Raw genomic sequence first — 15,641 nt, 5'->3', positions numbered from 1 at the left:
TCCAAGGTAACTGCACCTGTTTCTCAACCAAACTTACTGCTTCAGCAACTTCTAAACCCATCATAATGAATGAGACAATTGTAGTTCGTGGCTTGTTACAACTTTGTTTCAAAGACAGCGAGCTATTGAATCCAATCCACCACGTGTCAGATTCAAAACAGTTTTTTCAAGAGATTTTATAACTTTGACTGTAACTCTCGAGGGAGATGTGATAGGACTTTGACATATTCAACAAACTTATGTATTTTGATCAGATAAACAACTTTGTCGAAGACATCAAAGTCCTAATTCGAAAAACAAAAAAGTAAGCATTTTTAACACGCTATCGGTGAACACCTCGGCAGAAATTTTGATACTAGAATATGATCCATGTAAAATTGAACAATGTTGTTGAAGACATCAAATGTCCATCTCTTCATCCCTGGGCGCTATTAATTTCGTACAGCTAGATTGATGTTCTGCACCATTGTGCATTGATATGATAAATTTATATGATTATTGTTGGATTACTAAAGGTTGTTTAGCATACCATAAAACTCTGAAAAGTTTCATTGACATTGAAATTCGAGTATTAACAAATTCAAATAAAAAGTTGATTTAACTTGACTTTGAACATTTTATCTTAATCAATGATAAATGAACCGAATAGATCAGTAACATTAAATCAGGTTCCATTCGTAAACTGCAAAACCCTGGAACTTCCAGATTTGAAACACAGACAGGACAAAAATGTATGATACTTGATTTTCTCAAGTACACGGATGTGCAATATACGGTACGAAAGCTATTGACGAGACAAAAAAAACACTATGGGGTCAAGGGAACAAAGAAGTTATTTTCAGTATTAAATCATTAAAAAATCATTAAAAATTTGTAAAATGATCAGATTGGGTAATAAAGTTTTCGGATGTACACTGATGAGCAATATATGGATCGAAGACATGTAAAGAAAAAAAATACTATATGGTCAAGAAAATCTACCATGGAAGAAAAATGTTATGGGTCAAAGAAGTTGCATCACAGAGAACAAACGTATAAACTTGCTCACGAATCTTGCGTAAAATTTCCAACGATCGTTTTGAATCAATTGTTGTTTTTAGGCTTGGCCACCAGATGTCTATAAACATATCAATGAGTATTTTCAAAACCGAACTCAGGAAAATAACTGACTGACTGAATATAGCCGATTCGTCCTCTGACGGTAACCGTTCAAGAAGTGCAAAAGCTTATTTTCAAATAGTTAGTTATTTCGACTGCTTTAGTAGTGCAAAAATGAAAGAATGGATAAAATTTCATCACCGTTGCTTTTTATATTTAGATACCTATGATTAAATCACACTGAAAGAGCTACTTTTCATACGGTTTTAACTCATTGACTTTTTTCGTAGAGTGAAACAACTTTTTTTTTATTTTCAAATTTACGTAACGTTTACTCTCGGAGACATCTGATGAAGGGTGAAGAAAAGTAAACCGAAACGTCACATAAATAAAAAAAAAGTTGTTTCGCTCACCAAAAAAGTCAATAAGTAAAAACCGTATAAAATAAAGGAAGTGAAATTCTGTATAGTCATAAATAACTCATATTGCATTTATCTAGTAACAAATTGAACTCGTCAATTCATAATTTTTTTTCTCCTACGGTATATATTCTTGTCCCCATTGTAACTTTTTATTATCTCTTCAAGATCTTTCGAATATTGCTCCTCCGTGTACATCCGAACCAAATTGCCCATTCTCCTCTGAAGTCTTTCTATCCCTCTATCCCTCTAGATATTGTAGTTTCACTATTGGTAAAAAAGTACATTTAAAGAATATTCCAGCGCCCATGTGAGTGCTGTACGGACATTTTTGATCGGCTGTAGATGGGGCAGAACATTTGGCAATTAAATATGGAGGAGACTTTTCCCTATTCAAGGCACTATTCATGTAAAAAATCGATTAATGTGTCTAAAACAACTTTTTTAAACATTTGCGATCAAGATACACGAATAAAATTGTCACGTTTCTATAATAATTCTTCTCAAGAACTTCTAATATAATTTTTAGTCAATAATAGCTTGTGATATAGCACAGTTGGCAAGTCAGTTACTTCCTGAGCCAATGTCCGTGAGTTCGAGCCCAAAAGTGAACATTGATCTCATTTGTACCGGATGTGATTCTCAATGACTGTCTTCCAACTGCATTGTTGATATAAGTCGCGAATGACATAAAGATGTTAGTCGTTACTATAGTCAAAACAAAAAAAAAGTTTAGTCAGAAAATTTGAAGCCTTAAAATTAACTGGCAACATTGTCGCAAATGAACAAGAGAACGTTTATGAAAATGTATTGAAGAAAATTACAATTCAATCATTTTTTTGTTCAAAGTGACATCACTTTTGTCATGATTGTAATCAAGGTGTATATAAATAGGAGGTGTTACCGTATGTAAAAATTTTCGTTGCATCAATTTTTGCCATTTTGGTTTTTCAACTGCGGAGCTCATGAAGTTTGTTTAACAACAAACCGCTGATCAGCTGAGCAAATATTCTTATGTTTGAAAACAAACTCATAGAGCGCCACTCACACGATTCGTACTCCTGACCTTCTTACTTTGAAAGTAGGAGAACCTTGTGTTTCTAAAAACCTTGGTTGTTGTTTTCAGATTAGACAGTAAAAAGAGCAAAGCAAAAAATTTATGGGTTCTGATTCTGTTCTGGGACTATCTGACGGACAGAGAAAATTAGAACGGACTACTTAGATTGTTGCATATTTTCAGCGAAATGCGCGTACAAATTTCCAATAAATAGAACGGCACCCGTACGGAAAGGCAATTCTTAATTCGAATTTTGTAGTGCAAACATCAACAGCCAAGAGAAGATATAAGTAAAGGAGACGGAAAAACCTTGGGTTCCAGACTGACATATTTCATGATTTCAAATTGATACTACATTCCACTTGGAATGTGGAGGTTTAGATTCGATTCCCTTTATAAATCTCCGAGTTCTTCCCGAAGAATTGCAGTTTACTAACACGTATTCGACTATCTCTATGTTGCTGAAATAAAGCAAAGAAATAATCGGGAACGGAAGGCGCAAAACAAGACTCAGCAAAACTTGTGGAAATCGTTTAGCAGTACCTTTTCACAAAGTTTGATCAAAATACTCAAAAAAAAAAAAAATTTGGCATGCAGATGGATTTCAAACATAGGTATTGACTAAAATAGTCGATATGCTGAAAATTAACGTTTCAATGAAATATTGAAAGACTACATCTTCCAAAAGCACTGAGTTTTGTTTTGAACTTTTCAGTTTGAGTACATCATATAATAGAAAACTGCAATATGTGAATAGATAAATTTCGATTGCAAAGACGAAATTCACCCTGTTATTATTTGGAATGGAAAAAACGATTGAAATTTGAGTCTTCGATAAATAGACAGATGACTCAAAAATAGAAACCGAGTTCTTATAGAGAAGGTAGAATCTCAAAGAAGCAGAGAAAAAAGATCGGTCTTAAAAAGCTAACGAACTGGCAGTGAAGTTTTAATAAAAAAAAGGGTAGAAGTTAAAAAAAATAACAACAAATTATCTTGATATAATGCTATCAACGGATGATGAAATTTAGTCATTCTTGCATGGACTTTTTGATACAATTTGAGATATTTAAACATCCTACGAATTCTTAATCATATTTCATTTTGACATGAAAAAAAAATGAATATCAAAATACTTCAAATCTATAAATTATTTAGTTTTTCTTTTCTAATTGGGATGATATTTAGATTTTTTTTCTCTTTCAAAACGACAAAAACAATGATTTTGAAAGCAAAGCAAAATCTCATTAAGATTAAAATATTTCCTTTAGATGGGTTTGGGTAGTAATTTTTATATGCTCTCCTGATTAGTTAGGCTGAAAGGATATTAGGCCTATAAGACATTTGAACGCCTGCCTGCATTTTAGGCCTTATGGTCGTTGGGCAGATTGGCTGTTAAGTCAAATGGGCGTTTCGCCGAATGGATGCTGAGGCTCATGCTCAATCGGCCAAATTTCGAAGAAGATTCGGCCTTTTGGTCATTAGGTCAAATAGATGATACGCCGATGACCATTCGCCCTAACATCTTTCAGGCTTCACGTTCTTTGGATTCAACGGTTTTCGGCCGAATAATCTATTCGGCATTGATGCCTATACCCGATGCCTGATAACCCATTCAGCCTATGCTATGCTAAAAGTAAAAAAGGTCATCTTATGATCATTCATGAACAAATATGAAAACTTTTTTAATATTTACTATTCGAAATATTCTTATATTGCTCTTGGTATTTCTCATCAGTAGGTGCACATTTTTGTCAGTCACAGTTTTTTGAATCAAAACTTTGTTATTGAGAAGAGCTAGGGAAAATGTAGGATTTGATTATTATTGTGTCACTAAAGACCTCTTAAATGTAATATTAACTGGCGAAAACTGATAAAGGATAGTATCTTGACAACAATACTTTTCTAAGGCTTTCAAAGCAAAAACTAAAAATTTTCTCATGAAGACAAATTCGCTGCACACTTTAGTGTAAAAAAAGATATTTTTCAAGATCTATAAGCACTTTACTCATAAATAAACTAGATCTTAAGAGATTTTGAATCTACTTACATCAATGATGATGCCAAAAAATTGTCTGTACATTGAGGTTCAAAGCGTCTTAATCTTTCAATTTTCCTCAGATCAATGCTAAAGTTTCTAAAATTGTTACTCATACAGTTGCAAACATTGTTGTCAAGTTTGAGCTGAATTCAAAAATTTTCTAAATTTATCATCAATTTATATGTTAAATAGCTCTAGTTGCTTAGTATTTTCAGTAAATTAAAGCTAGCGATCCACTGATTCAGAAAACTCATAATTTTTAATTTCTAATAGTTGGTTTTGATTGGTTCTATACGGTGTAGGTTGTATGAGCGTAAAGATCAAATTTTTTAAAATTTGAATTCGAAAGCTACAGGCTAGTATTGTGGATTTACGAAAAAGTCAATATTAAACATAAAAAAATACAAATATAATTTTCTTATACTTTATTCTTAAAATGATTCTCTTAATTAAAACTTTTCGATTGATGTATAACACATAAAAGTTGCAACATTACTTATATTTTTTCATGGAAAGGCATAATTGTTGGCCATAAAGATAACGTGAATAATTGAACTTATTCGGAGTTTGTAAGCATATTTATGATTTTTATATAAACTTTAACCTGTAAATTTAGTCAAAACACGTTTAGAAAAACTTGGTGTTATTTGAACAGCATAAATACAAACACTTTGAAAGTGAATGTTGAATGTTATACAGCTGGCTTACAATTTCAAACACATTTGATTTGAAAACTTTTTGCATATGAAAATTGATGAAATCAGCTCAAACTTGCAACAATGTTTGAAAGCGGATGAGTAACAATTCCAGAAATTTTGGCTGTGATCTGAAGAATATTGAAAGATTAGTACCGTATTTTTTTTCACCTGGAGGCAAACTAGAGGCAACCTAGGTTCGCTCTAACTGCTGTCATCGTGCTCATTTATTGCTCGAGAGGCAACCTAGGTTCGCTCGAAAAACGGACGGAGTCGCCCTTAGAAGAAAGCCAGTTTTGCGTGAAGTTCACCAATACTCTCAACGTTGTTGTCAAAACATTAAACAGCTGTTTTTGGCTGAAAGCAAAACAGTTGAAATAATGAACGGGAAAATGATGATTTCCGTGATTTTGAACCTCTCAGCCAAGCAAAATCGTACTATCTGCTGTCCAGTGCAATCCGGACACGAAAAAAGGCAATCCGGATGTGAAGAACCGAATGAAGAAATCTAGAAGAGAGAAAAAAATGACAGCTGCATGTAAACAGGCATGCATTTTCTCTATGGAGAATCTCCGCGGTGCGGGTTTTTACGATTCCCCACGGAGTTTCTCTGCATTTCACCACGGAGATGTTTAACTAACACCACCGGAGAGATTATATTAAATTCAACACCAACGAGCGTGAGAGTGAGAGCTCTTATGTTCACCACATACACCATCGAGAAAACCGATCGATCCAGTTATTGAACACGTAAACATTGCAGGTGGTTGTCTACATTTAGGGGTATTTCGAGTGATAGTATACTTGAAAGGGCAGTTCCAATAGGACTAGCAACGAAGAAACAGTTTGTTTATCTGAAGAAGGAATGTTTTACCAATCCAAATCAATTGCTTTCAAATCTTATTAAAAATTTCCATAAATAAAAATGTTTATTTTGTTAAAAAATTTTTTTTTAATTATTACAATTCTCTGAAAAGTTCGGGCCGAGTGAACTTATTCCATTATTCGCGGTAACTTTTTTCAAGTTTTGTCCCGGATAAATTCGGGCAATCTGGAATATTTCTTATTGATTGAATTGTTCAATTTTATGTGACATGAATCATTAAAAAAATGCAAAGAATATGAAAAAAAGTATGGTTTTAACTTCGATTTTTGTTGATCCATGTTGGAAATGCTTTTTTGTATTATTGAAGTGTAATATTGTTAATTTGATATATTTATATTACATTTTTTCACTTTAATGACAATTGTCTCCAATTGCAACGATGGATTTTTTTTTCAAATAGATTTCGTTTTCATCAGATTACTAAATTTTTTAAGCCTCTTATACCGGGCGTTCATAGATTGCTATCTACTCGTAGAAATAAAATGATGTTTTTGGTCGAAGTGATTTTTTGAATGTAAATCAAATGCTTTGGAAGGTTTTTTGACATCTACCAAAATAAATCGATCAACAGATGCATCACTCAAAACGATTAATATAAGAACGTTTCGTAAGAATGGCTAAGCAATGGATACTGGGTTATGGCACATTGCTTTCAACTTCCTGCTTTCCTTACGTTCGGCAAAGCCAAGTAACAAAAAAACGCCGGTGAGGAAATTTGCCACTCTACGGAGCTCTATGGTGCAAACATTTATGCTCCAATGTGAGGATCTGGTGGCGGTGCGAGTTTAAGTTAGTGTATATGACACTCGAGTACTTCGATAGCAGATAGAAAATGGTGAAAAACTAACAATCTCTCCGGAGAGTTAATGGCAATAATACGGTGGTGTTGAAATTCTCCGGCTCCGTAAAAACACCACGGAGGAAAGCATCCCTGCATGTAAACATTGCGCTCGTTTTCACGCACACCTACGCATGGAATAACTCGAAACCCGAAAATCGTTTTTTTATTCTGACGGTTCCAGAGCCAAATCCGGAATAAAAAAAAATACGCCATAAGACAATTTGAACTCCAGTGTACGGACAATTTTTTTGAATATGTTTTTGATGTGGTAGTAACATATCTCAAGAACAAGTATATTTATGAGCAAAGTGCTTATAGATTAAAAAAAAACCTTCTTTTACAATTAATGATTTTTTTTAGTTCTACTGTTGATAGAAAAAGTACTATTAAAGAATATTTAGGTGCCAATTTAAGTGCTGTACGAACAACTTTTTGACCGACTATCCTATCAAATCATGCTGTAACTCTTTGGAATTCCCAGTAAACATGAATTTAAAAAAGTTCTTTGAATCGTCAACCTTTCTATAACCTTGAAAATCTGCTATAAGAAAATCTATTCTCAATTCTGGATATATTCATTCCGTGGAATTATTAAAGGCACTGCCCAGCTAACATGAAATCGTAATAGAAATGATAATCCAAATCGAATATTAAGACATTTTCAATATTTAACCATCGTAAACAAGTTAGTATTGAGCGATTTTCTATCATTCATTTACGACAAACTAGTTGAGTCGGATATTAGTTCAGTCAATTCGTGAATATGTCTCCGAAAAGGTGGGAATATGCTAATTTGACATTTACGATTTGAGTGACGATTTGATTTACGATAAATGGGCGGTCCATCGATTGAAACTCTATCCGATCTCTCCCTGTCTTCCTTTTATCGGTTCGTTAAAAGAAAATCTCACATATATAGTGCTATAACGTGGATCTTATCAACTGATGATTTGACATCGTGGTAAGATACCGGACTGCGAACTCGGAGGACTGAGGCTCAAATTTCGGTTGGGGAGTTTTTTTTACTCAAATTACTTAAAATCGTTTATTTTGCATTTTGTGGGAAAACGAATCGTTGGAATCTTGTCATTGTAGATATATCGCCTCCACTTTTGTAGCTCTATGCTATTTTGGTAAGTTTAATATGTACAATCTTTTCATCTGGTATAATTTTTTGAATAATTCTGTTGTTCTTGCAATATACCGTAAACTGGGGGAACTTTTAGCACAGAAGGCTCAAAATAGCGATAACAGTATTTTTAGTTTGAACTCGATTGAATTTTTCAACGTTTTCTTTCAAAAACAAATATACTCAAAAGATGGACAATGTTGCTGCATACATTTAGGGGCAAAAATTATAAACATTTCTTTATATTTTTGGCCTCAAAAACAAATGAAATTTTATCTTCATGCAATTCCCTGAATCCTCGCACTGTTCCTTTGTTCTTTTTTTCTTCAAACTTAATCATTTGATAGGGGTTTTAAGCCATTTTTTCTATTCGAGCTTTTTCATGGAAAATGACCGATTTTTTTCAATATCCAAAAATTATCATCAAATGACCATAAAAATAACACTTAAACTAAACCCAAACCAAGAAAAAAGTTGAACTTTCACATTAAATAACCCATTTGCTCCTAAATGCATTAATTTGATCAGGAGAGATGTTTGTTTGCGAGCCTTCAAAAACCAAGATATTTTAAGATTTTAAAATTACATTTGAAGTAATATTAAAAATTTTATAATAAAAACCAAATTTAGCTAATTAGTAACTTAATTTATAGGCTTTCAAACGTAGTAAACAGTTTTCAGATATTTTAACTTTAAACTTAGTTAATAATGATTATCTGCAAAAATTTCGTGTTGATCAAAGTTACCCCGCTGATCAAAGTTCCCCCAGTTTACGGTACCTCCTAAAATGTTTGCTGGGTGAATTTCGACGCAAATGTGTTGACGGGTTTCCGGTAAAGAAATCAACTTTGTCAAACTTGATAGTGTATGTCCACTTCGGTAGCAGTTCTCTGGAAAATAAGACACAACTGGATGTAATCCACGTGGGCTTCGCAAAGGCGTTCAATCGCCACCTATCAAGTACTTGGTTAATGAATTAGACAAAATGGGAAACCCAACTTGGTTTGTTAAATAGCTTGAATTCCATCTTCAGCAGGCAAAACTGATTACTTTAGACAAGGTCATGTTAATTATCGAAACATCACGGTTCCATCTGAAGTTCCTTAGGGGAGTTCTATGGGTCTAGAGTGTCCAACCCGGGATTTCCCGGTCGGGAATTCCCGAGATTTAGAAAAATTCGGGAATTCCCGAATCCCGGGAAACGCTTAAAAAATCCCGGGAATTCCCGAAACCAATAAAATGTGCAAAAAAATACACTATCAAAATTGAAAAAATAAATCAGATTGAACAAGGAAAATGGTAGTTCTACCTTGATGGCTTAGTCTAAAATATTAGTTTTCTTAAATCTGGCTTATACATTGAATTTGATAAAAAAAAAAAATCCAGTCGAAAACTTAGTGTGAAAAAGGACAAAATATCTATAAAACCAAAAAATTCCAATAGTGAAATGCTTAGGAAAGAATCTGAATGTTCTATTTTGTAACACTCATCATTTAAAACTTCCGTTTCGGATGTTGAAAGTGACAAAATCATTAGCAAAAAAACGACATGTTGTAAAACAAATGTTAGTTATTTGAAAATTTACGATATTTTATGAATAACCTGAAGTCTAGTTAACTAATTTCTATCGATAGTGAGAAATCTTTTACAATTATTTAAAATTTTTGCAACTAGAGTCAGACCATTTTGTCGGTTGAAGTACTTTGTTTTTGGGTCTTCGGTTTGCTTATTGAATTTTTGACGTATTGAAAAGTTTGAAATCTTTTGCAATACTAGGTATTACCTTAGATTAAAAAATACCTCATTGATAAGGATTCATACGCAGTAGAGCGTTAAGATCTTCATGTTGAAACCTTTATTTTAAATTTTCCCGGGATCTCGGGAATTCCCGGGAAAAGGATCGTCAGATTTCCCGATTCCCGGGAACGCTAAAATGGCCGGGAAATGGACACTCTATATGGGTCCACTTTTGTTCGATTTTAATTATAAACGAGCGACCATTATAAACTAAATAATCGAACAGAATTATTTTTCTTCGCAGATAATCTTAAAATGTACTACTCTTTAGTTAAATACAAACTGCTTGTCCCTTCAGCAAAAATTCGTTGATGATATTGTATTTTTTTTATTATATAACTTGCTATTTCTAGGTTTAAGAGGAGATCCCATCTCTTCAATTTCTATATCACCTACTTCTTCCTAGAAGATCCATGATCGAGTTGGGCCCATAATCCACATTGTTTCCACTAAAGGACTGTCGTTTCCCCAGGGCATCCAGGATCAGGATGTCCTGTTCCTGCTGCAGCGAAGGAGCTCGTTCGGCCAATATTACACCCACGCTTATGAGCAGTCCCAAAAGCGCCGGAACGAATCCCCGCTTCAAAGCACTTCCACGATCATTTCTTCTCAGATGATACACTCGTGGGGCGGATGCTTTGGCACGAAGATTTTTGCGACTGCATATCAGTTGGGTGATCTTCTTTCGGAAACGTTTTCCATTTTTGTCGATGATGGTCGTCATCATCATCATCTGCCTGTTGAGGATTATGCAATCGGTTAAATGATTTCCTGTTGTTATGTTGATTTTTGATTTGATGGGTTATACTTTGCACTGTTCACCTTTCTTCGACCGTTTGGAGAGGCCTTAACGATCAACTTCCGGTGGAATTCAAAATCTTCCTGAAACGATAGAAGCTGAAAGAGGCACCTCACACACACTTGCGCTCAGATTACGAAACTAGGTCATATTTCGGGAGTTTCACTTTTATGTGTATTTCTTCTGAGACCATTAATTAACTGGAGAATCTAGAAAAGAAACACCACACAGTACTTCTTTTCTTCTGCGTTACACCGTGCTCATATGTGTAGCAAACCTATGAAAGAAAGAAACCAATGGTTCGAATGATGCACATCAACGATTGAAAGAAAGCCCTTTAATGAGCCTTCCCTCGAAGGTCTCCGAGCGGAGTGGAACTTGAACCTCCCACAACAAACAACCGGAGATGTTACGGGAGACAATGAACCCTCGTAAGTCAAGTCGTTAGACCGCCATCAAGATTCCAACAAACTTGGCAGCCAGCCTTCACGTCTGAACGATGAGAATTTTTTTTTTCGCCTCTTCTTTGGCTGCACGACTTTGAAACGGACAATTTCACTTTCGATACAAGTCGGGAAATCTTTCAACCAACTGACTGCTCAAAACCACACACTCCTTAAGGCCCCTGAATGAAAAACCTGCGTAAGGCCTGACCTCAGCCAGCAGACCAGGTGATTTGTTTCAGGTCCGTTGCATTTCCCGGGTGCACTCCCCCAACAACAATTCTCCTCTGCCTAATGAGCTATCCACCGAGAGATTGCCAGGTTCCGGTTCTTTGTTCCACCAAGTTGGATATCAAAATTACGTCCAACCAAGGGCAGCACCTTTCTTCCTAAGGGTGACCGCAAATGACTTCACTGGTTTGGCCAATTTATGTCCCACCCCCACTCTGGTACGAATTCAATCCAACCTCAAAGCCACACGACCGAATCCCAACAAACGAAACGAAACAAGAAAGAAAAGCCCTTCTACACTACTAGGCAAAGGGTGACCAACCGATCGACTTGGCAGCTCATAGTAAACTAAACTGACTGAACCAGCTCCGGTTCCGTGGTCGAAAGATTCACGAGCGAAATCAAACAATTTTCTTCTGGGACCCAACGGCCATGTGAGAACCCCTCAGGTGCGATCGTTTTGTGCAGCCATGTATCGGAAGAAATCCACATGGAAAAGCAACACACCGCAAAACCGTGAGTGATTTGCACGATCCAGTGAGTGCCGTTTATTTTTCCTTGCTTTACTTTGGAGTGGGTTGATTTCCATGTCTCGATCTCGGTTGATGGATGGAAAATTTTCATTCACCAGTAGTGGGTAGCATTTGAAAATAAGCTTATACAGAGGAGTTTTAAATATCGATTGTGGGTTGATTAGTACTTTCAGTGATGGCAGTGTTCGGCACCAAAGCGTTAATCTGCTAATCGCTAATTAGTCCGCTTACTTTTCGATAGTGGTTTAACTTTGCCTCTTAATTTTGATTGAGTTAGCGAATTCAGAAGATCCGCTATTTTTAGGCTCCGCTAACTGAAGACCTCTAACTCCCATACATTTGTTTCAAACTCACGTTTTATTACTGATAGAAGTATACTTTTTGTAATCTATTAGGCGGAAGAGGTATTGGAAAACGTTATGACTCCAATATGCGCTCAATATCAAAATCATTTCATTAAATTGTCTTAGTGAAGGAGTGCGTACTAGAATCAGACGATTCTAGTGTGTTTTTGGTCATCTCACACACCGGTCACGTGCCCCGCCACTAATCCATAATTTTTTGCAGAATTTTGAGAAACTTGGACATTTGATTTCAATACTTCAAACCCAAAATCCGGGTTATATCCTGAAGAATTTGGGCAAATCCTAGGATTTTTTTTTAACAAAAATCTATTATATAAAATTCTCTTGTAACGGTGTTTGTAGTACTACTCCTCCGAAATGACCCAAACGATTCGAATGAAATTATTTTTAGAATATTTTGTAGCCATGCGAATCGGTTTATATTGAATAAAAACAACACAAAGTCGCATCAGTTGTCCGTAATAATTAAATTTGTAGTTTTTTGAATGAAATAAAAGTCATGGCTTCCATTTTTTGAGATTTTTTTTCCTTTGGGCGGTTTGTTTTTCGTCTCCAAGGTCGAGGCGTCGCGAGCAGACGTCGTTAGAAGATAGTAACCATGGCATAGCATACTGAGCAGTGAGAATATTTTGGCGCGTATTTCTCAACTAAGCATATTTTCAATGCAAGTGGTGGCGATATGAAGCCTTGATGTGATTTTTTTGTTCTTGATTCCTAGATCATTTGTAGCACATGGTAATGAATGACGCCAAGATTTGACTCAGGTTGACATTTTGCCGATCAAATCAAACCATTTGAACGATTTGGAAAATTTAAACTATTTTGATTTCGTGTTAATTAAAGCAGCAACTGTTATCTAAAAATGTGAATTTAATACTGATGCATATGTAATAATGGTTATCTAATATGCTCAGAAGGTTAGTTTTGATTTATATCGAAAACAGAGAAAAAAAGAAAAGGATCTAAAAAATTTTTGGAACATTTACAAAAGAACTTTAAGAAGATGTATCAAGCGTATATTTGTAAATTTTTGAAACAACAACAAAATGCGATGAAAATGATCAGACACTGAACTGAACAAGAGCCTGTTCTTCAAAATAGAAGATTGATGTATTTACAAGTCAAATTCAGATAACTTTTTTTGTTTTTTAGCAACAAAACTGAAAGTCATCAATAAAATAAACCAGAAATTCATTACAAAAAGTGAGGATATGCATTTTCCGGAAGAATTTTCAGTTAAGAAAGTACACGAGAGCAAGTGCAAACATTGATCGTTTACAAAAAATGTCAAAATAATTACTTGATCAATAAATTGTTGGGCCCAAATAAACAATATGTCTAAATAAACTCAACTTTTTTTTGAAAAATCATTCATCGAAAAACACTGTACTGTTTGTTTACCACAATTCAAGTACGTAATAACATTGAAAAGTATGTATTCGGTTTACATATTTTGACTACACTGAAGAGACTTTTGATCCGCATTTTTATTGAATTTTTTTTTTTGTGATTCATATTCCAGTGGAAGAAGAACTTTTTATTATAATTTTTAATACGACCTAAAGCGTTAAAAATAATATTTACTCCAATCATTTCACACAGTGGAACAAGCTGAAACGCACCTTTCAACCAAGAAACATATATGTACCTTTTAGGAGTTTCCTCTCAAAAATGATTCAGCATTATGTGAGAATGGCCATAAAGGGGTATCCTGTGTGTTAAATCTGAAGTGGATATTCAAAATTATTAAATGTTTTTAAAAAATTAAGGTCTTTTGATTAAAACAGCGTTCAGTAAAAGTGGAGTATCAAACATTAACTTATGCTACAGAAAAATTGCAGATATATCAATGAATAAGTTCAGAAAAGGCGTTGTGTTTTCACTTGCCTAAATAAACGGGACAAATGTTAACATTTTGGAAAATTTTACTTTTAAATTTGCTTTTTTTTAGATGTATAAAAGTTCAACTATGGTAAAATCCATTTGCACTTGCCCCGGTGTATCCAAATTGAACATAAAATTAAATTTAAACAAAAAAAAAAGCAAAATAAACTTCGATAGCTGTTACCGTTCTCGGCACAAAAAATTTTTTGGAAAATATTCATACCGAAGCATGAACAGATTTTTTTTAAACCCATTCCATGTTTGAAAATCTGCTTTTATCTGAATGTTAAGTTCAAATCTTGAAAAATCTTAAAAAGGACCCTCAGCAAAAGAGAGAGAAAATTGCTGTAATTCAGTCGAATAACAAAATTTAAATATTTTTTTCTCCTTTAAACCATTTTCTTCTTTGATTCATTGGGTTACAGCTTATCCATATGAATTTTATTTGCACTTTTTGCTTCTACAAATAAAAATATATGATTTGCAGTATAAAAGTGCTGTTTAGCATCACTTCAAGTTGTAATGTGTCATGTCTAGAAGTTTAGTCCTATATAACGAAAAAAATTATTAACATGATTTTAACATGGGAAGGTATTTGGGTACGAGATATATTCCTGTTAACAAACCTTTCTGCATGTGGAGAAGGGAAGGACAAAGGGTGTTCCAAATAAATAACGTTGTATAGCTTGAAATTTTATCAAACCAATCAAGGCTTCCATACAAGTTTGTTATCATAAATCGAAAATTTATCGAGCAAAAGGAAGAGAGGTTGTTTGCGTACTAAAATTTAAGACCCTTTCTTATTTCTGGGTGGAGTATGTAAAAATGATACAAAAAATGAATTATTATTAATTCGTGAGCACTTCTTGCATTACAAAAGGGAAAGGACTGGAAGTCCATGTCATTAAAACATATATTTTGATATCACTATAAAGTCTTTGAAGCCCATAAAACCAGAGTAAAATTTCAGATTTTGAAAAACAAATCTAGAGATCAATTTTCAGAAAATATTATAAAATCATCTTGAAATTCGAAACTCCTATTGAAGTTTAAAATGCTGCCTAAGAAATAAAACTAAATTTCAGTTTTTTTTAACAAATTAAAATCATTATTGGAAGGTGTAGCAAAGCACACCGGGTCAGCTAGTCATGATATAAAAAGCTTGAATATTTTTCCAGCTTAACACGTCAGTAGCTCAAAATTGTATTTTAGCCTTCGGAAAACCCTTATTAGTTATTTTGTTAAAATTTGCATAAGAAAAATCCTTTTTGGACGTAAAAATCAAAAATTAAAATGAATTGAGTGTTTTCTTTGATTTAACAAACAAAGTGAATAAATCCGGGCAAATCAAGGCTTTTTTTCAACGAAAGCCGGGCATCCGGGCCGAACTGGCTTTTCCAATTTTAGTTTCGAACATCCAACC

General features: G+C 34.2%; 1 protein-coding gene across 11 annotated transcripts in view; it reads right to left on the bottom strand.

Moving 5' to 3' along the window:
• The window catches only part of LOC129746953 (serine proteinase stubble-like), a 140,797-nt gene that overhangs the window by 60,686 nt on the left and 64,470 nt on the right, over positions 1–15,641 (bottom strand). For 2 of the 11 annotated variants that reach the window (XM_055740914.1, XM_055740924.1), the window contains exons 1-3: positions 11,673–11,772; positions 10,772–11,039; positions 10,360–10,700 (exon numbers count right to left, since the gene is read on the bottom strand). The exons of 5 other annotated variants lie outside the window; for them this stretch is intronic. In XM_055740914.1, coding sequence (XP_055596889.1) covers positions 10,360–10,696 — 337 coding nt within the window. In that variant the 5' untranslated portion in view covers positions 10,697–10,700; positions 10,772–11,039; positions 11,673–11,772. Of the gene's footprint in view, positions 1–10,359; positions 10,701–10,771; positions 11,040–11,175; positions 11,198–11,586; positions 11,781–15,641 lie in introns of those variants that run through there. 4 more of the 11 variants (XM_055740916.1, XM_055740918.1, XM_055740915.1 and 1 more) reach the window with 4 other exon arrangements.

Source organism: Uranotaenia lowii, chromosome 2, assembly GCF_029784155.1.
Source record: "Uranotaenia lowii strain MFRU-FL chromosome 2, ASM2978415v1, whole genome shotgun sequence".
Taxonomy (NCBI): Eukaryota; Metazoa; Arthropoda; class Insecta; order Diptera; family Culicidae; genus Uranotaenia; species Uranotaenia lowii.
Note: the sequence above shows the minus strand (reverse complement) of the source record. Positions and strands in the feature narration are given on the sequence as shown.